Genomic DNA, 22,656 nt, shown 5'->3' with positions numbered 1-22,656 from the left:
TTGTTGACTACATCTTAATTATCTGCTGTTTTTTAAGCTATTGTTGAATTTGTTTTATGATTATAGCATCTGAAATGATTGTGGAGGCACAATGTGCTGGTTTTATACAAAATAAGATGATACCAGGGGAAATTATTTCTGTCACAATTATTTTTAAGTTTCTATGATGGAATTCTGGCAGTGTTGGGTATTCTGGTATGTTGTTTTTTACGCCTAAAGTTGTATAGTGTCAAATTTAACACTAGAGCTGCACAATATTGCATTCTGCTTTAAATATTATATTCAATATACTGCTAGAAAAAATAAATATCTGGTGAACAAACCCTTGGAGTTTTGCTGTGCAACTTTTGGATGTGACTGGGCAATAGTGGCCCTGTTTGGCTATTTTGGTTTTCCCTTTCCTATGGTGTTTTATATAGGTTTTATGTATGTAAATGGTCTGCAAAGGCTAAAATCCCAAAGTTCCCTCCAGCGGGAGTTTCTCTCCCACCCTGCCTGAACCGCCTCCATTGGACTCCTTTGTTTACTTCCACAACACAGTGACATCACTAACACTTAAGCTTCTATTGCATAGCGCTCCAACACATTGTACTCTCTGGTTTCAGAGAAAGGGGGGAAAGAGGTGCTGTAGCACCTTTTTGCAGACCTTTTTGAACATTAAACCATGCAAACCAGTCACAGTAGAGGCACAACATACAATTATGAAACCTGAAAATTAGCCTATCATGACTCTTTAAACATATCAACATACTTTGTATCTCAGCCCTGGTATTTATGAAATAAGTTAATATTGGCGGATAATAGCGGCCTAACTAATTTGTCAGTGAGGCAATATTCTTCACAAAAAACATTCACTCCATGACATTATTTATAGAAAACAACATACAAATCATTTCAGACATTGTGTGTTCTTTTTTTTTAATACAATTGAGTTCATTGTTATTTTGTAATGGTGTCTTCAAACAGTGCGAAAGTACAAGGCACCTTTATTAAATGTCATCTTTTTGCCCACAGTTCATTTATAATTGTGCTAGATATGTTGAGTTGTTTAATTTCCTAACCTTAATGTCAAGTACTGCAGCATGCATTTTTTAACTCAAATTAAGCTCTCTGATACCTGTTGTATATATTAGTTATTTAAAATTTTGTCTGTACATGTCTTTCAACACTGCTTGCAGTGTGTGCCTTCTGGCATTTGTTATTTGTCCTCTGTGATATCTGTGTTTGTCTGTGTCCATGTTTCCGTGTGTGATTGTGCTCTTGTGCCACAGTCAGTTGTCTTCATATAGTAGTAGGTGGTGAGATTGAACCTTGGTGATTTAGCCGTCATGTCAGCGGATTATTGATGCCTGCACGGCTCGAATGGGGAAATTATAAAGCACAGAGCCAGGAAATGCATCTTAATTGCTGTTTAAGTGGGCGTCTTCATCAGAAAGAGGGAGAGACGGGGGGCCACGTCCCCATACGATTCACAGAAAACAGATAGATGGGTTAACACTCCTCTGCAGCACTCTATATAGGAGAGACAAATGAGCTCATAAAAAAACACTCTAATAGAGGACTGCTCTGTGAATAAAGGGGGCGCTTCAGACACTGTAACTACAGAAGCGTTGTCTATTTATGAGACTGGTGAAAGCTCTTCTTCACAAAACGGAGGAAGCCCTGTTAGTTTTTCCCATGTGACTTGCATTTTTTATTTTATTAACACTCCAACACACTTTGCTGTCAAAAATCAGCAGAATGAAATTACTCAAGTTTTGGTCTTCTGTGTGTCACGCCTCCTCCTTTATGGCTAGAATGTGTACAAACTGTAGAAGTAAAAAAGCACAAGATAAGTCTGAGGCTAGTTTCAAACAACATGTATGCAGATTTAACTGCATTAGGGAGTGAGAACAGGATCATATTGTTGTTTTGCTGCATGAGTGCACACAGGCCTTTATTTTTATTTTTTGGTGTATTCCTGTAAAAAGGCACTACAGCACACTGCATGCAGTAAAGTAAACCTGGCTGCTTTGATACCCTCCCTTCATTATTTCTTTGTGTGTTTATGATGCTGTTGAGTGGTCAGAGTTGACACAAACGCACTAAGCTGTTGGTACACCCAGCCTGACCCTGCTAAAACGCCGCCGGTCACCGTGGCGACGATAAAGCACTGTTATAATTGGTTTACTGCTTTGTTCTGCCTCTCAGTGTGGAGGGAAAGGTTCAGGTTGCCGTCACTGTGCCAGCGAGTGATAAAGCCTGCTTCGCTGGCTGCAGGCGCCGTCAAGGAATGAATGTTGGGATTAATTTTCAGGAATCAACTGAAAATAATTAAATAAATGCAGTTTCGCTGAAACGTGTTCAGACTTTCAGAAGGTTGTTCATTTTTCGTCTTCTCCCTTTTCAGAGTTGTTTTGTATCACTGCCTGGCTGACTGTGTGTGTGTGTGTTTGTGTGTGTGTGTGTGTGTGTGTGTGGTTTTGGGATATTTACATGAAATAGAAAATGGTCTGCTGGTGCTCATGGTTTTGAAGGATTGTCAGAGCATTTGTCTTTTCCTTCTTTCCTTTTATTGTGTGAATTCAACCTCTTCTTTCCTCTACTCCTATTCAGTACCGCATGGAGATAAATGACATGGAGCCAGATGTCTTCAAAGAGATGATGTGCTTCATCTACACAGGCAAAGCCCCCAACCTGGACAAGATGGCCGATGACCTGCTGGCTGCAGCTGACAAGGTACAGAGAGAGTGTGTGGATGTACCTGCACCTGTTACATCTTTATTATGAATAATCATGTCCTCAAAACTACACCTGAGAGGCACCAAATGCTCTTCAAGGCCTAAACACATACACATGGTCAAACACACTTTATAACAACAGGTAAGCATGTGGGGGGATAAACAAACTCCAATGAATCCTATAACGTTTTGTTTGTTTTTGTCCTGGCCCTGTATACACAACGATTACTGTCTATTTGTGCAGAGCCACATTATATTGCATTTTTCTGAGGGCTATTATATTTGCTTTATTAATCGTATCAAGCTAAAGAGAACACAGCCCTCCTCCTGCATCTCTCCTCTCTCTGTCCTTAGCCCCTCCAAACAGACCAGCATGATTGTGATTGTTGAAAAGAGTTAGTGAACGGCAAACCTGACATTACCATCAGCTTGATTGTTTTGTACTAATTACAACAAATATGTAGAATACATTTTGCGAATGTTAGCTTGATTTCCACATGATTTCCAGAGGCCTTTTTTTTTTTTTTTACGTAGTCACTAATTGAATGATGCAAGCTATAAAGGATGAACATATATTTATTTCCTCTACTCACTTACAGCCTAAACACACAAACAAAGAATGCAAGCTTACAAATTCCAATTGTGGGTTTTCTTCTTCGATCTGTATTTATTTCTGGCAGACTACACTTTGTTTACTAGATGTAAGACATCCTAGCACAAGTCGTATTTTGTAGGAGTTTATTTAAATGAACTCATTTACATCATTAGTGTTAATATATACCACACTATATATAGATCTATGCTAAACCAACATTAGTCATCCCGAAGTGTGTAGGAATATGAGAGAAAATTACTACACCTAGCAATTCTTTAATATCAAGCAGAAATATTTTTTTACCTCTTTGGTGAACCTCTTTCCCACCATCCCCCCCATCCGTCTGCATAACTGTTACTTTTCCTCCTCTTCGCCATATTTTCTTCTTATTCAATCTAAGTCTTGTTGCTGCTAGGCTAGAGTAATTCTGTGTTTCCGTATCATTACACAGTGTGACAACAGTTGTTTGTGGCAGCGCTGTTTAAGTAATTTAGTTTAGCTGCTCTTCCTCTTCTCTCTCTGGCATTGGCAGTATGTTCTGGGGAGGCTGAAGGTGATGTACAAGGATGCTCTGTGCACAAGTTTGATTCTGGAGAGTGCCGCAGAAATCCTCATCCTCGCCGCCTTGCACAGCGCAGACCAGCTCAAGACGCAGTCCGTGGACTTTATCGGCTGGTGAGTTACATGCCTACACTGAGATCCTTTATCTTAAGTACACCCACACTCATGCAATCATTTTCTTCTGTTACACACACATGCACATACTTAGCTTTTCGTCATAGGAAGGCATTCATTTTCAGTGGGAGCAATTTTTGTCTCCAGAGGAAATGTAATTTAATCCCCATATCGGACCACTTTGCTGCTGTATAATATTGTGCCATTTAGATTGTTGTTAATCATGTTGCAGACGGCCTGTTTAGGTAAGACGAGGCCTATTAGCATCAATGACTGCTATTTATGTCCCCAGAGAGGTGATTGATCCAGTATTTCAAGTTGAAACTAAAAGCTTTTACTGCCCAAATTCATCACCTTCCCCTCTGTTTTCTGAATCCTCTATCTCTGAACCAGACCTAATTTCCATGCCGCCTTTGTTCATTCCTCGGTCTTGTCTTTGCAGCTTTACTCCATCTCCTGGCCTTGTTCCTTCACAGGCTCCATCTCCCTCCTTCTTCGATTTACTCCTTCATGTTCCCTCCCTTCACCCTCTTCCTCTTTCTCCCTTTCTCCCTCTCCATCTCTGTGCTTAGGAGCTCATGTATGCCTAAAGGTGTTCAGTAATGCAGATTTCTGCCCCTAAACCCAGTCATTAATTGTGGTTATGGGCGTTATGACAGTTTAATTTGCCACAGTGTTGTTGTGGTGCTGAGGAAATTGGCCACGAGGGACCCCTGGCCAGCAAAGCGTTATCAACCCTCCTCCTGCGGACACAATGGACAGCTACAAGAGCAACAAAACAAAAATCAATTTAGAGGACGAATATAGAAAACAGGCGCATGAAGGAACCAATAATCCTCCCCCCAGTAGCCGCTTCAATCTCTTTCCAAACCAGTCTTTACAAGCGGCTTACAGTCATTTAGTCGAGACAATAGGAGTTGTCTCTATCTTACCTCTGTCTCATTTATTCATCCTCCCGAGGGACGAAGCGGAGAGTAAAGCCACCCAGACACTCTTTATTCACTTTGTTTAGAGAAAAGAGTTTATCCACTTTTTCAACATGAATCTTGAGGACTTGAGAAATTCATAAATCACAAAAATGAGTGCAGATGCTGATAGAGCAGTGAGTCTTTAAACTTAAAAAAATAGTGATTTTTCTGAGAGAAGTTTTTGTGTTGATGATAGTACCAGTTTGCCCTATGATTACTTCTGACTGGAGGTCACAGTTTGGCCTCTTTTTAATTAACCTTCACATCACTGCCCCTATCCTTCCCCTTCTGTCCCTCTCTGCAGACTTTCATTACTCTCCCTCACCTTTTTTTTTTTTTTTTGTCGCCGCTGCTAGCCTACTCTCTCCTCCCTTGGTTCACCCCTCCTCCCTCCCCTCCCGTTGTGACTGGTCTCTTTGTGCCCTTCCCTGGCCTGCTGCCTCAGCCTCAGCACACCGGCCATTACTGTAAGCAGGGGTTCACCTCCTCCACAGAGGATAGGGTCAGAGGTCAGCTGGAGGTCTGGAGCTGCTGTGTGGACGGCATATAACAACACACGCACACACACACACACACACACACACACACACACACACACACACACACACACACACACACACACACACACACACACACACACACACACACACACACACACACACACACTCCAAATGCCAAGAGTAACCATGCCAAGACACAAACACATGTGAACACAGACACACACACATGCTGTTGTTTATTTACACACAACAAACCATGAAAAATGTCATTAAAAGCCACACAGTGGTGTGCGTGATAGTGCAGCGCTGCACCCTGAGGGAGTCAGGAGGTTGAAAACCGCCACAGGGTGCGCAGGTCTTAACGCATCTGTGGCCAATGATGGCTACGTGTAAAACTCCTCAGCAATTAATTACAAGACCTATCTGAAATTGTTGTCACTTTCAATTTGTTAAGCTTTCCATTTTAAACATTGTCTTGAATATTGTCTTGAAAATTTCCCAATTTTATTTTATGGCATCAAAAAAAGGGTAACTTTCTGTTCCTACAAACCTCATATTCCTGTATTAGCTGATACTAATATATGCTGTTCAGATTGAAGCTTTTAGGTTGTTTAGGCAAGTAAAATCAGAAACACCACAGAGTAAAAATTATGTTTCTTCTTATCCTCCCTTTTTTTCCTCAAAAGGTGTGAAATACTGTAGAACTTTACTTCCTCTGAAATCTAAAAACGATTTAAATGAAACAATATTTGAAAGGAACTTTTCCCATGTAGTTTGTAAGGAGGGTTGGCAAGTAAGCACTAGTCAGAACATGTCACAAGCCAAATAGATTTGGAGCAAGTGCCCTAAAGAATAGTTTACAACATAACTCAAAATTCTTTCATTACATGCCCACATATATATGACTGTTGCTTTTTGTGAGGTTATTCCTCTCAAACTGTTCTTTGAGGTTAAATATTTAAAAATATAAAGTAAACAACAGCTCTGCCAGCTGGTATGACAAATCCTAAATGCTTTCCACACAGATGGAGTCATAGCATCCCCAGCTTTTGAAAGACGTGTTTATTTGTGAAGTTGTTCATTTACTTTATTTATTCTACTTTTTCTCAGTCACTCAGCTGATGTAAGGGACACATCCAGCTGGAAGTCCATGGTGAGCTCTCATCCCCATCTGGTAGCAGATGCCTTTCACCCCCTGGCCTCAGTTCAGTGCCCTCTCTGCATCCCCCACGAAACGTACCTACTGGTTTGAGGGACTCACTTGTCCATACCATGCTGTGTCCTTTTTAAACTGGAAACCACTCTGTTCTTCACTCTTAGTCATCCTCTTGTCCTACAGCATCTGCAGAAACCCAACACCTAAACCAAGATCTTTGCTGGATGTGGCTAGAAGGACCTCCTCAGCTTGGTGGCCCAAAGATTTACAGGACTGTTGCGCCAGAGGAGGTACTACACGTCTCTGTAGATGCGAGTCAGGTGAATTCTATAAGATCTAAACCTGGATATTTATTGATTGCAAGCTAAAAGCCTGGCATATTCTATATGTCCTGATCTGACAGTCAGCCACATAAGGAACTGATCTTCTTTCTCAAAAGGAAAAGTTCATTCTGAATCCTGGCCAAATATGGCATTTTGTATAGTGCTGTGTTTTTAAATCCCAAACTGTGCTGAGGAGGATCAACCAGCCAGAAAGTGAAAAACTCCCATTGTTGAGGATTTAAACCATGTTTGAACAAACTACTACATTTCTAGAGCACTTGGTTAAAATGAAGGCAAACTTTTTTACTTTCCTTTTTTAACACAGAACATTCCCTTTGACTGAACCTATGAATTATTGATGTTTTTCATTTTGTACCATGTCTGTGTCTTGTTCACTCTTCTGACAAAATATTTATTTTTCCATGGGTCCAAGAGCGGAAATTAATATGGGCACAAGGAGATTCTTTGACAGATGTACAGTTATAAAATCGTCCAAGAATTCAAAAAACGAGATCAAGTTTCTCACTTATTAATACACATTGTGTCAACATGTGAACTGGCCACCTGATCAGTGTAAGCAGCAGTTTAAAGCTTAATCCTGTCATGATCATAGTTCAATCGCCGGTGCCCGTGCTGCTCACCTAGTTTAAACATGAGGGCTCACATCCAGCTGTTTGGGGTGTAGACTCTCTCACAGGCCTGTTTGACTCGTTCTCTGTGGCCTTGCTTCGATAGCAATTGGGTTGTAATCACTTCAGAGGGAGCTGGACCTTTCCCTTGGACAGTATCTTAACAGGGATTTCTCTGTGTTGACCAAAGTCGATGCCCAGTGGGCTTTAAGGAAGCTCATCCCTGAGCCCTGCAAATCGCTTCTCATAAAACAGTCAGCGCTGTCAATCTTTTGGGGATATCTGGCATTGTCTCTGCGTTTATCAAACAGAGGGAAGGGCATTACTTGTAATACACAGTAAACTGTAGCTTTATGACAGACGTGTACATGTAGCCACGTATTAGTCAGACTGATGATTAAATTACATAATCGTTGTTTTCCATGCTGCTCTATATACCTTTTTAAGATGTATAAATATTTTTGTTTTTGCAGCATTTAATGACATGATTAGAAATGTAACAGTAGAAATTATAGGAGAGAGAGTGAGATAAAACAGCGTGCAACCAAGGTTCAGCAAGACCTGAGTCTAAGGCATTTTGAATAGTAGCTAATACAAACTAACTAATTCACGGAAGAACGTGCAATGTTGTTTATCTTCATTGAAAATATTCAGTTAAAACTATACAAAAATATTACATATCATTTTAAATAGCACAGCCTTCATAGTAGCAGACTTCTTTATTGTACATTGACTGAACCACTAGGAAGTAGACCTGAGCAATATATTTAAGGTTACAGTTTAACTTTACAGTTAAGTAAATTGTGTGTCAGCTAATTTGAAAATGTTCCTGGACTTTATTCCGAGGATTAATGAAAGCCTCGCATCACAAGTGATTACTCACTCAAATAAATAGTTGCCAAAGCTAAGGAAAATAGACTTAATATATGGTACAGTGTATAGGTAAAAATGTACTGTGTGTTAATATCACCTAAAGGAGCATACACACAGCCATGTATAGGAATATCAAAACAAGCTGACATTTTCTCAAAGCCTTCATTTTGTTAGTTTTTTGACTGTATAACTGTATCCACACTATGTGTTGTGATGTGCTTTGTGTGTGTTTAAATAAACTGCCAGATGGACTTGAATGAACTGCCAGATGGATCCTGATGGACAATAAAGTTCTCTCTAAAATATTTTCACATTATAGAACATTATGGCATATGCTGGGCATAATAAATAATTTCCCATCATCCCCCAGCCTGATCACACAACCGTTGTTCACTAAACAGCTACTTTAGTAGGTACACCTGTACAATCCAATGAAATTCCATTATAGCTGTCGTGCCATAAAGTGTCCTTCCAATTTTCACAGTCACCCAAAAATGGTATGAGATTCATAAAGATTAATAGATGTTATAGAAGAATATTGACATTAATTAGCTGTAAATAATACAGGTGTAATGTATATAATAAAGTAACCAGAACATTTCAAACCAGAATTTCCGACAATATTTTAGAGTTGGAGAATTTCCCTCTAATGGTCAATGTTTGTGTCTAACTAAAACAGTGTGTGAATATTGCAGACATATGGCGCTCTACGAGTGGGCATGCGTGTAGGCCCCATGTGCTTTTTTCCAAAATGTCCCTGAGACAGGAGAGGCTTTGTTAACTGCAGTCGGGCCTGCCAGTGTGACCTTCCTCAGATGAGCAGGAATTTGAAGCATCAGGGTGTGATTTATTTTTTCTGGCTTTGATAGTCAGCTTGTGTAGCAGCTTGCCGCCAACCTTCTGTGTCTTTGTAAAGATGTGTGTGTGTCTCTGTGTGTGTCTCCATTGGCCTTAGATGAGACCGTCAGGGGGAGATAGATGGAGCGATGCATGTGGAGAGGCGTACTAAGTTGTTATGAATGCTGTATGAGTCTGTCACTCCCTTCCCTCCTTCTCACTCTTCCTCTTGTGCCTCCTGCTTGCCTCCCCATCATTCACCCCTCTTTTTATGGGAGGAAGGAGAGCGAGGCGTGGCAGGTCAATGCTGTGAAAGCCTGTGACAAGCTCTGCGTCTGTGTCAGCCCGCCATCACTAAACAGGAGTAAATCCGGGGTGGGGATTGATGCCTTCTGGTTTGCACTGCCCGGCAGGAGGAGGGACGAAGGCAAGGATGAGAGTGGTGGGTGGGGATTCGATTGTTTGTGGGTTCAGGGGCCTATCATTTAAACCAAACCACACATTGTCACCATTCAAACATCTCTATGGATGTAAGTATGTTAGTCATTTCACCCAAGGCCTTTTTGTTTTCTGTCTTATGTCCTTGACACACTCACAACATGAATGAAAGATGACCTCACCAATAGTTTGACCTCGTCTGTTTTTCAATGATCTACTGTGAAGCCCTTTCCCAACAACTCTTAGTTTGCTTTTAACTCTTATTTTCATTCTTTCTTTCTTGGTATCTTTTAGTGTTAGTCATACTTATGTTTTCTGTGAAATCAGTTGTGTCTAGTCCCCTACCTCTATTTCAGAAACTATATATTAGGTTTGCATGATTTTTAAATGATCACGTTACTTTAAAAACACAATTGTACATTTAGTCGTTTAATTTAGTAATTGTAAATGCACTGATCGACGCTTGATTTGTGGGTACTAAAAATCATCACATTTAAAGTATCATGTATCTTTTTTAATAAGGCATGTTGTATCTCATGCTGTATAAATGGTTTATAATGAATGTGTATTAGATCAATAGGAAGACATTAAGACGATAATGACCTTGAGTCACCTTAAAATTGCAATCAAGTTTACACATCCAGTGAAGAATTTCAAAACCCCCCCTTTAGTTCTGTTTGTTTTCCAACAAATCCCGAGGGAATTACAGTATCTGGCTCTTTATCTCCTAAATGCTCCACTATGTTCACCAACTACTCCCTAGCTTTGTCTGTCTGTCATTTGATTCTCAGTAGGTAGAGTACAGGTTTATCAGAGCGTTTTCACTAAAAACTGCTGGCTGTTGCTTCTGTATAATGTGTCACAATCTAATGAAGCATGTTTTATATATTTTTTTATTGTAAAACTGTAATAATGGTTAAAAATATTCTTATTTATGCTCAGAAATATCAGTATTTAGACCGTGATAAGCACTACTCTTGGATTCCATTAACCTTGGGTCAATCCTTCAACAAAAAAACATTTTGCATCTGCTTTTAGTATCTTTTAAATGTTTCTGTTAAAGAGTTTGAAAGCAAAAATCCATTAAAAAGAAAAAAAACGTAATAGATATTTATCAAACCAGACCTAAAAGACTTGATACTATACTTGAAAAATTCCCATGTTTATTACTTACCCGTTTCTAATCAATGGCTTATTAAAAGAAACTCATAGCCCTTTTAATGATTAACTAATTATTTATCAAAACTGCTTTAAACACTCTATGAACTATGTTTAATTTAGAAACGTGATCGCGAACCACCTGCCTAATGCCGCATTGATAAAAGCACATCATAACCTAAAGGATATATTTGACCGAACATATCCCTCATGATATCCCAAGTAATCTGCTCAGATGGTATCATCTGTGACAAGCGAGGGGAGCTCAGGCCTTAGGGCAGAAAAATGGAAGGATGAAATGACAGGGATAATGGATGGGTAGAGGGATGAAGAGTGATTGCGTGTCATACAGGTGGGATGGGGCTAGACATGGAGACTAAAAGAGCGATAGAGGATGGATGGCCGGAGAACCTCAGACATTGACAGCGTTGAGAGATTTGTCTTCTATGTTCTCACTTTGTCTTGTTTCTCCTTGTCCTTTTTGTCCGAGTGAGTTAAAGCTCATAAAACAATTTACTCTAACAATGCAGCAGTGACAGTGGACGCGGTTTTGCTGTGACACTGTACTTGCTTTACATAGGTTGTCAGGAGAATCCTCCATTCTGAAAGGGTTTTCCTAAGGATTAGGGGATGAGCACAAACAAACAAATTGCAATTCACAATGAACTGTTTGCTAATAACACCGGATGTAGAAATTACAGAACCAGACGTGGGAGTTGACTCATAAACACATACACACAGATACAATTACGCATATACATATGCTGCTAATTGCTTTGTGTGCACCAATCCGTCCTGTGAATGTGCCGGTGCAATATTGCGGTGCTGTGGGTGTTTGCTCGGCTCATAACTGCAGACCAATGTGGCGGAGACAAGCTCATATATTAAGATAACCCCGAAACGGAATGGAATTGTATTTCCCCGGTGGTTCAAACGACTTCTGTGGTTGTAAACTGATAGTGGATGAGATTTGGCTTTAATGAAGCAAGACTTATTGTGCACAGTGCAACAGAGGAAGGTGCATGTGGTTCATTATTTGAGTGTGTGTTTGAATGTGCATGTGTGTCCATTTTTTTCCTTAACTAGGAGGGCTGTTATCTATCTGTTTGCTCCGGGGTTGGAGTGTGTGTATGAGGGCTGTGATTTATTTTTCCTGAAATAATCAAGTGAAAGGTTTTTATTTTGTGCTCATCCCTGGAGTAATTTTTTCTCAAGGTTGTATGTGTTTGTGTGTGTGCATGAACAGGCTGTATAAGTGTCATCTTCATCTGTTTATTAGAATGTTCCCCACTGTCCGCGCAGTAATGAGACCTGTGGAGCCAGGAGTGATGGAATTGAACTCATCAGGACAAGACTCCTTGCAACAAAGGGAAGGATAGAGAGGGACGTAGGGAAGGCAACAAACAAAATAAAGAGCTTAGCTGGATGGTGTAAAATGGCACCAGGGCCATAGGAAAACTGCAATGAATGACATGTCTTTTTTTTCACATTGTTGTTTAAAGTGTAATCTGTGTATTTGGATCCAACAGACACCATGTATTTTAAAGTGAAATAGCAACAAACAAACAAAAAGGGTTACATGAAGTTTTTTTTTTAAATAACGATTCTTGTACTTCAGCAACGTTTGCAATTCCATAAAAATGGTGCTAGTGCTAATGCTAATGGTGTAATCACATGCTCCTGAGATGGTACTATTTTCTGTTTGGAAGTTGTTTTTCCAACTTCAGTGGGAGTGATAATGTGGAAACAACATGGATGCTAATAAGAAAACAAAGAAGATGTGTTGTATTTTATTGCTTAGAGCATTTCATAACACCTTGATAGCTGTTTCCGACATGAGGAGGCGTTCATGTGTATTTTCCCAGCTGGGAATTAATTTTCCAAATTATTCAAACGTAACATTAATGCTGCACAAGTGTCCTTTTTGGAAATGTTAACAAAAGTGAAATATAAAGTATGTATCCTCCCTGTGTTTCGTATCCGCCCCAAAATTAAATTAGGTTCTTACTTGGGGGAATATTTTACTTACGGTCTCCATCTGGAGTATTAATCCTGCCCAAAGAGATCTGAAGATAGATAATGTAAGAAGAGTTGAAGGAAAATGAATGGGGTTCGCAAGCTTGCAAGGACAGTAGAGTAGAGCCTTAATATCCCTCAGTAGTCAAATTAATAGTAAAAACAATTAGTTTATGGTCATCAAAATATTGGATAACTAAATGTATGACCTGATGGTGGCACTTAAAGTTAAATTATCTGAAAAGCAAAGGATTTGATGTCCGGGCACCAAAGCTTATTGACCCAAGCCAATCGAATCATAGTTGAAAAATATAAGAGGATTGCTCAATGCAGTCGGCTTCATCCTCTAGAGACCATGAATGTCCAAAAAAATGTGTTAATATTATAAATATTATAGTTTAGATATTTTAGCCTGGATTAAAGTGCAAGACCTAGAACTAAAATACAAGAACACAACAATGTTTTGTTGCTGATCACTAAACCCATTGAAAGAAAGCAAAAAACATGTAAAAAAAACAAACGGGGTCATACCTTACACACAGTATACAGCTGGTACAATGCAAAATGTAGCATTATTCATTGTGTTTTTTGCTGATCTATCCATCCAATTTCTTTGGCTGTATGAGACCTAAAGAGAGAACATTGAGACAGCATATTAGAAAACAGTCTAATCCCACACCACCAACAACTAGTGTTTGGACTCAACTATTTACACAGTGTTAAATCAGCTCCTCTCTGACAAAGTGCCAACAAAACTTTTACATTAGAGGCACAACTTTTTGCAGGGCAGTTGTATTGGATTGTATGAGATGGTTAAGGTTTACCCAATAAACTGGAATGTAGAGCAGATATATAGCCGATTGATAGAGCCTTTGTCCTGATAAATCTTTTAGGGCACAGGCTGAAATTGCTGTGCACAAAATAAAATAAAATGGTGTTTGTAAAGTAAAAAACAAATGTGGAAAAAATAACAAGAATAGAAACTGAATAAATAGCATGCTGAGTGAGGCAGGGTGAAATCTGGGCAAGGAGAGAGAGAGAAGAAAGGTCCTGAAGGGCATTACAGGAAGGGAAACAAGGGTTGTCTTATGAGCACTGTGGTCCATTTGTTACCTGTGCATGGGTAAATGAAAGCTCTCTCTTAGCCTCGTTAAGCATGATGCACTGCCTCGGCCATCGGCATGCCACTGATTAAAATTTACCCTCCAGAGTTTTTCAGAACCTCTAGCTGAGGCTGCACTCCTGTAGTCTCAAAGCAAATGGTCCGAAAGGTCACGGCTCGGCAACCCCCACAGCTATGCCTTATTTATTTAGCCTTTTACCTCACCTGCCTCTGGCACAGAGGTGGAGAGGAGATCTTCTTCTCTACTCAGACACGTCCACAGACTGTACCACACTCCTAACAGTGTGAACAGTTGTGTGTGTTACACTGTCAGTGCTCTAAAGAGATCAACACTGCAATGGTTGTCTTTTTTACAGCCATAGAGTTATTCTGGTTTTATAGTTTTATTAGAAGATGTGAAAATGTTGGAAAGGAAAACTAATAGTCAACTCAGATCTTGGTCTACCAGACCAAGTGTAAAAAAAAAAAAAAACATAGTCAGCACCTGGGAACTAAAGGATTGTCCAGATCATGTTCCATCCTGCCAAGAACAAAATTCACAAGGAAGCAAGCTTGCAACTTTTGTAATGAATTGGCACTGGCTTCCAAAAACCAACATCATCAGTCACCCACGGTAGACCTGATAAACTCCACTTGCTCTGTGTGAAGAGTGTCTGCTAGAAGATAGAAGTAGTCTGAGAGACAGCTGACTTTTAAGCTCTCACCTGTTTCATCTTCTCTGCTCGTCTCCATCTCTGTCTGACGGTTTGTTACATCAAACTCTTTGATAGTTACAAACAACTTTATAATTACTCAGAATATTTAAAAGGCTTTGAAGAAGATGTTTTTGAACATTACACTACATGAGGCAGTCTTGGTTTCTGTGTGAAATTACACTTGTCTAGTCAGCCTGCAAACATGCTGGAGGGTTATACCGGCTCATCGGCCCGCATTAAATCCTGGTGTTGGGTATGGTCATTGGCAGCATAACAAATACCTACAAAAATTCCAATCTGAGCTATTTTGTGATAACGCATCTCAATTTATTTCACCTGCTTCTCTTTAACCCCGGCTTATTGATTTCTATTTAAATAAGTGATTTTCTTCAGTTCCCTTCAGATTTTCTGCATTTGACAAGCAGAGAAAACTGGATGAACTTGTTATGTTCCACTCCATGTTTGTAGCCGCAAGGAGAGGAAGTAACAGCCACTCAGCGCATAGAAAATACGATTATTCATTCAAAAAAACTTAGACTTGATTCCTTCACAAATTATGTCCTCTAGCTGAATTTTTGGAATTAAAGGTTGGTTTTATTTTCAACCAGATATATGCCTGAGTGGGAAATATACAAGGACTTCTTGACGTCATGCAACATGATTCATTGAACTATATGAACTTTCAAACGGTTTCTGCCAGTATGGTCAGTGTGCCTTTTAACTGAATACAGTATTTGATGCCCTGAGGAGACGTCTGACATTGCTTTCCTCTTACCTCTTATATTCTCAATCCAATTTCCTCCTTGCTCACTGTTCTTAACACCTTCCTTTGCATTGCACTCATCCTCCAACTCTGCTTCCCCATCACTGTCACCCCTCATTCAAGCCTATCTCTCTTTCAGCGTCCTCCTCTCATCCATAGTTTTCTTTCTTTTTTTTGTGATAACCAGTCATCCCTCCTTCATCTTTATTGCCTTTTGTCTCTCGCTTTCTCTTCTTTCCGTCTCCGTCTTTCTTCCCCCGTGGTTCGTAGTGCAGGTCCGGCGAGGTGTAATTGGGTTGTGCTCTGTTAGAGAGCTGCTGGGAGAGGAGCTTTAATCTTTAGTCTCGCTCAAAATGTAAAGCGAAGGCTGGAGGCTTCTGGCCACGGCGTAGATTTTCCTGTTCACCACACACGTTTGCATATTCCCCTTCCATTATAAAGACACAATGCATTCAAACATATTGGGGATTATTCACTTGATTTTGTTCCAAACACAAAGAATGAGAGACACAGGCCACATTTCCTTGCTGAGGAGCTTCACACCTTCCATTCAGTGTCAGTGGTTTCTAAAAACAAGTGTATATGCTGCTTCTGCCCACAACAAGTAAAGCGCATTAGTGCTCTCCAGGTGGTGTGTTGACTAGATAATGAGCATTGAGGTAATTGATTGGGGGTTGTAATTAGTGGTTAGCTGTCACTGATTAATCACAGTCCGCTACATCCAGTGTTATCATCTCTGGGTCTCAGGTTGTTTTGAGCATGTGTGTCTGCTTCACCAGGCAGCAGTTGTGCCTTTATTCTGATCGCCTCACTGCTTGGCTCTGACCTGACGTGGAAAACAAACACACCTGCAAACATTTCAATACATGTTGTGTCCTTCCAATCTTTTCGTTAATGCAGTTTCAGCTGTTTTGTTGTTTCAAATTCCTCACTTCTGTCCCTACAGTCGGTCTTATTAAAAAAAAGGGAAAAAAAGAGGCTGAATCCCCGGCCTGCCTTGAGGCTATCCTATTGTCGTTTTTGATTAGTACTGGTTTGTCAAATTAGCCCACTTTAATCGCACAATTAAATGATTTAATAAGTTTTGCACTAGTATCAGATGAAACTTTTGTAAGTGACTCATTTGTATGCTGAAGCTTGTGAAATCATTCCTGTTAATAGGATAATTCCGGCGCTAATCAGCAAGTTTTGCTCAGATGAGGTACTGCTGAGCTTCTTGCTACATCTCCAGATTACTGACAGATAGTCGTACTGCACACTAATATTATACAACAAAGGGAACAGATTCATCTCTGTGTGTGCATGTGTGTGTGTGATTTGTCTACTGATTGACAGTCAAATTTAGTGAAGACTCTGGGCAGTGTCATGGAAACAGGCAGACACCCACAGTATTGCCCTTCTAAGGTTTAGGTTAGGTGTGTGTGTGTGTGTGTGTGTGTGTGTGTGTGTGTGTGTGTGTGTGTGTGTGTGTGTGTGTGTGTGTGTGTGTGTGTGTGTGTGTGTGTGTGTGTGTGTGTGTCTTTGTAGTTTTGTCTTTGTCAGATCTACAGTTTAAGACCTATAGAATGACAATATGTTTGATAAGTGAAGAGATATTAGTCCGTCTATAAAAGGAGTTTAGCTGTAATGACACCAGTCCGATAAAGTGTATTATGAGGTACTTCCCAGTGGATGAAATATCTGAGCAAGGTATCTCAAAATAGAGAACTGGTTGAAATTCTAGACAGCAACCACAGCATGTCTGGAACAGTAAAGAAAAAACATTTTGCCAAATGAAATCCAAACACACCAATCTCAGACACATGATAGAGCCTTGCCAGCTACATGACCCACAACCTAATAATGGAAGGTTTATCTGGTTGCCCTAAATCAGATTATTGGATAAAAGGAATATTCTGCTCTTTAGTAGTTGCTCCAGTTTGATTACCAGCGAATCGTGTCTGGACAGGTATTGTAGGTGGATTACCATTTGACCGTCCTAAGACCAAAACTATGAGCTGCAGGATGCCAAATTAATAATTGTCCATAGCTACAAGCGACCCTATTCATGTACACTGTTTTTTTTTTCTTTCAATGTATGGCAATAAACAGTTGTTTTAAATGGAGACTGTAGCCCACCGTAAACTATGTTTCCCTCAAGACGTAATTAAGATAGGAATTTGGTTTTATAGGAATTCTACTTTGGAGGAGACAGGGTTGCATAGACATAGGTCAGGGTAAGGGTTGGAGTAAAAGCAAATCATTAAAATACAGATCTGTGTGCAGGGGGGCTTAGGAATGCATTATTTCATTGATGGACCTCACAAGTATACAGGTACAAGTGTGTATGTCAGGTGTATGTGGGTGTACTCAAATGTGAGGAGGGAAGGTAGTGTGATAGAAAATCCCTCTTTTCACCACTGGGCAGAGGAATGCCAGCATGATGTACTGTATGTGGTCATTCGTCCTTCAAGAAGCTTTGCTCTATCCGCTTTTAACAGGCAAGCTGTTCCTTCAAAACACACACGCACACAAACAGGACCGATGCATACCTGAAAGGTCACTGTGAGGAATGTTGGTCTATCACACTGGCTATTACCCTTCATTAGTCGTAAAAGATCTCCGTCCAGCTGACTCTGTGAAACACTTTCTGCTTAAGAGACATTTCTTTCAGGAACTCATGAATTCTTCAAATGGGCAGTAGTCCTGCTTTACTGAAGTCCCCGATCGCTCAGGTGAGCTGACGGGTCTAAGCTGTAGTTATCACACATTCCCTTCACATCTGAGTGAAGTGAGTTTGTGTGTCAGTCTTCATTGTCACAAGTGTGTTACAGTTACACACTCACACAAACACACAGTCACCTGGTTAAGAATTCCATCAAAATCCGATGAGGTTTTCCTTGCCTTTTTTATGTTTATGCACTTCTTTTTCCTTTCTTTATTTACGTTCAAGTCAAGATTTTCATTAAAATGCAAAGGGTTTTTGCCTCTCCCCCTTATTCTTCCTCAATCTCCCAATTTCCCCCACACTGCACTTGACAATTATCTTTACTTGTAAGGTTTTGCAAGTTTGTCTTTCTCTGTTTCTCCCTCATGCTCACTCTCTCCAGTGCTTCTGAGGTCTGGTTATTACTCATCTGGGGAAATATTAATATCTCTGCAGCAAATGGGCCAATTAGTCGTCCCTGACTGTTTCTCTGTACTTTGAGTTTTACATCTTAGCATTATAGCAGTCATTCACTTCTGAGTGTAGATCTCCTTATAACCATCTGCGCCATGAATGTCTGACCTTATTCTACTTTTCATATCAGGATTATAATTGAAAAAAATTGCAGAATTAAATGGCAATAAACAACCAGCCATACCACTCCAGAGTGGCATGGTGTGGGTGGTTCCTGTTTACTGATGGTTTCATATGAAAATAAATTGCATGGATATGTTTCAATACAAGCTACATTAGTGGGATTTATATGAAGACACCTATGATAAACTTTATATGAAAAACAATATTCAGAATGCTTCACAGTAAACAAGACAGCCACAAAATGATTAGAATAGAATAGAATCGGAGGATGAAACCCTCTTTATTAGTCACATACATGCACACAGCAGAGCACACAGTGAAATGTGTCCTCTGCATTTAACCCATCCTAGTGCTAGGAGCAGTGGGCAGCTATTGTGCAGCGCCCAGGGAGCAATGGGGAGGGGGGATTGGAGGTGTCCGGTGCCTTGCTCAAGGGCACCACAGCAGGGCCTAGGAGGTGAACTGGGACCTCTCCAAGTAGCAGTTCACTTTCCATATTTTTTGAAGTCTGTTCGGGGACTTGAACCGGCGACCCTATGATTCCCAGTCCAAGCCCCTACTGACTGAGTCACTGCTGGACTGAGCCACTGCTGGATTACTTTACATTGCTGGGGTGTTTCTCAGGCATCCGAAGCTAGTGTTATTTAGATCCTAAAAAAGTGACACAACCTGATGCGTGGTGTGTTAATGAGCTAAGTCGTCTTGAAATCCAAAGTGAATAAATAAATGAATGCATTACAGTAGCTGCACAAAGGTGCGTGTGCAATGATGGGAATAATAATCATCAATGTGCTGTCGCTCCAGCTAATGACTATGAGCATGCTGTCTTGTACAATATGTAGCAGTGCACCATTGCTGCTAATTTGAAGTGTGTGATTTCAGTCTGTCTGGAGCATATACATATATTTCACTATAGATTAAAGCTGTAAAATATTACTTCTCATGACTTGTAATTCTGGGGTTATTGCTTAATTTAGTTTTTGTGCAGCTTTTTATGATTTTAGCCCTGCAAAGTCATCATTTCTTCCTCTTACTCCGAACATGACATATTACAGACATAATTGCCCGTATACAAACAGGGAATACTTTTCCAGGGAAAAAGTGAACAGCAGTGTAAATGGTTTTATAAACTGGCTGCATAGTAAGTAGGTTGAATCAGTCCTTGGCTGCAGAAATCAGTGAGTTGTGAGTTGCATTTGAGGCTCCTGTGGGAATCCATTAATAAACAACTGACGACATGATGTTCACTTTATAACAGAAACAGTGGGGAGGGACTATATTGAAGGACTCCACAAAGGATTCTTCACACTTCTCATGACAGCAAACATGTGACGCATGAAGATTTTTTATTCACACTGTTTGTGAGCCAGTCATTTGTTAGAAGCTGCTGTTGACGGACTATTTAAAACAGCTGACATTGAGTCTGTTGGGAATTCTCTATTTTGTTCCCACTATTCTCTCCTCTTCTTTCCCCACTCTGTGCTGAAGGAAAAAAGATGCAGCCCAGATCTCTGTTGGACAAAACATCTGTTCGGCCTCTGAGGAAGTTCAGGTAGAGTGTGAAAAAAACGTGTGTTTGTTGTTTATTTAGTGATTGTTATGCACATGAGTCAGGTGTTTTTGAATTGCTCATGAATATAAGACTGCATTTTTAGGGCGGCTAAGGGGATACTTTCGGGTCTGAGAACTGAAGCTTATGCAGAGGTGATTTAGTCCGTCACACCCATTAGCCTACATTAGATGTAAAAGATCTCTGTCCAGCTGAATCTGAGAAATAGTCTTTGCTTGAGAGACGTTTCTTTCAGGAACTCATGAATTCTTCAATAGGCAGATAGCCATCCAATGCCAAATTCCCCGATCGCCCAGATGAGCAGATGGGTCCAAGCTCATAGCATCAGAAATTCTTCTCACACAACAGCGCATTAAACCTGCATTGTTTCTAATGGCCAGCAGGGGGCCACGCAAAAAGAAGTCAGGCTGTTATTAACTATGGAAAATGACCCTTTTACTCATTTGATTTAACCTCAGTTAACATTTTCCTATTGACTTCATTATCTCAATGTCTAGTTTCAAATGTTTTGAAAATGATGTTTCAATTTAGAGTTAAATAATCGATAAAGCAGGTTATCCATTAGAGTGCCAAAGGGAACAGTCAATCAGAATAAAGTTGTAGCTATTCATATTAATGGAACTGTTTACATTTAAATACATTCTAACTTATTTGTGGAAGTTTTACATTTGAGGTTTTTCAACATCTATACATCCAATCAGATGACTGAGGGTTCTCAATCGTTCAGATCAACTTTTGCCACAATATCTATGTGCTAATCATCACTTTGCTTTTCATTTCAACAATGCATTCCTTAACCCCTCCTATCTTGAGCTTCATCTGGGACTCTTCCAATCTCTCTATGTCTAGATTCCACCCGACTTTAATAGTCCTCATTAATCTATTTTAACTTGTTCTTTAAATTATTCACACTAATACAAATACATTAATTTAATAATAGCTCCCTAAACCCTTCATTGAATTTGTCTGTTTTAATTTAATTAGATTTGTAAGTCTGTTATGTGTCCTTGTATCAAGTACATTCGTTTTATTTCTCTTGAAGCTTGAACATTTACTGTTTTCTCTGCACTTGACGCTTTACATTTATTGTTGTTTTTATAATGGTATAATCTTTTAAAATTAACCTGTTCTTCGGTAGTTCTGCCACAGAACCACAACCTGATTTGACACCTTTTTTACTGATCAGCCAACACAGCATGAAAACAATACAGAGGATATATGCTAAAATAAAAATATTGCCTCTATATATCGGCCTTCGTTATTGTACCATTGTAGCTCTAATTGCATTGGGATACAAATAGTAATGACGGACTGCTTTGACGCCTTGAAACGTAGTCCATCTATAACAAGGCTTTAACGCCTCCCTGTCCCCTGTAGTCAACATGACATTGAACCATCCTTGGGCAAGATACTAAACCCCAAATTGCTCCCGATGGCATAGCCAGGATTGTGTGAGTTTGTGAATGCTTATCACTCCTGGTGAGCGCGTGGCACCTTGTATGGAGGTCTCTGCTTCTATATGAATGTGTGTGTGAATGCCTACTTGGGTTGTAAAAGCTCTTTAAGTAGTACCAAAAACTAGAGAAGAGTTGTATGCAGTCCATTCACCATTGACAGTCATACATTGGTTGTGGCCAGCTGCTTGAACGTATTTCTATATTTGGAGTTAGGAATCGCACTGCCAACTCTACAATTAATATTCGGCTCGCTCTACCTGCTGAGCTACCGCCACTTAGCCCAGGCAGCCAATTCATCACAGAAATGGTGTGTTTTTCTCACACAGAAAGATGGAAATGCCTGCCAATGTTTGGGTTTCTGCCTTTTTTTGTAAATTGAGTTGAAGACAGAGCAGAGTAACCTCTTCTAGTTTTGAGGGATGATTGCCTTTGCTAGGGAAGGTTGATAGAAGGTACAAACCAATCCTCATGAACAATAGTTGTACATTTACTGACTGGGCCAACTTTAACCTGTTATGGTTTTCACATATTTCTGTCAACTTGTTAATGACAGAGCTCTTTTTTTAAACATATTCTACATATTCTAGGTATCTATAGGACTGAATGTAAACTAAAGTATTGCTTTGGATTTTATGCCATATTAAAGAAGTCCTTTGTGTTTCCCATGCATTATTTTGTGCAGGGCAGGGGTCGAGGGTATGATACTGGCGTGGGCTGCCCCTCAAGCCTAAGCGATATTAGTCCACACTGGGGTTCTTTAGCGATAGTAGGGGTAATAAAATAAAGATGAGACTGGGCCAATGATATTTACAGAGGGACAATGTGATTACGAGCGGACTGTTAGTTCTGCTATGAAGCTCTTGGGTCGTGATGAAAA

At 40.0% G+C, this 22,656-nt stretch overlaps 1 protein-coding gene across 1 annotated transcript in view; it reads left to right on the top strand.

The window, feature by feature from the left end:
- spop (speckle type BTB/POZ protein) overlaps positions 1–22,656 on the top strand; it is a 99,075-nt gene that overhangs the window by 66,311 nt on the left and 10,108 nt on the right. The window contains exons 3-7 of the mRNA XM_063903736.1: positions 2,596–2,718; positions 3,848–3,990; positions 6,569–6,694; positions 6,798–6,904; positions 20,241–20,304. Of these exons, the coding sequence (XP_063759806.1) occupies positions 2,602–2,718; positions 3,848–3,990; positions 6,569–6,694; positions 6,798–6,904; positions 20,241–20,304 (557 nt within the window). The 5' untranslated portion in view covers positions 2,596–2,601. The remainder of the gene's footprint in view (positions 1–2,595; positions 2,719–3,847; positions 3,991–6,568; positions 6,695–6,797; positions 6,905–20,240; positions 20,305–22,656) is intronic.

The sequence above is a fragment of the Eleginops maclovinus genome, chromosome 16 (genome assembly GCF_036324505.1).
Source record: "Eleginops maclovinus isolate JMC-PN-2008 ecotype Puerto Natales chromosome 16, JC_Emac_rtc_rv5, whole genome shotgun sequence".
NCBI classification, from domain to species: domain Eukaryota; kingdom Metazoa; phylum Chordata; class Actinopteri; order Perciformes; family Eleginopidae; genus Eleginops; species Eleginops maclovinus.
This window is presented reverse-complemented; position numbering and strand designations above follow the sequence as displayed.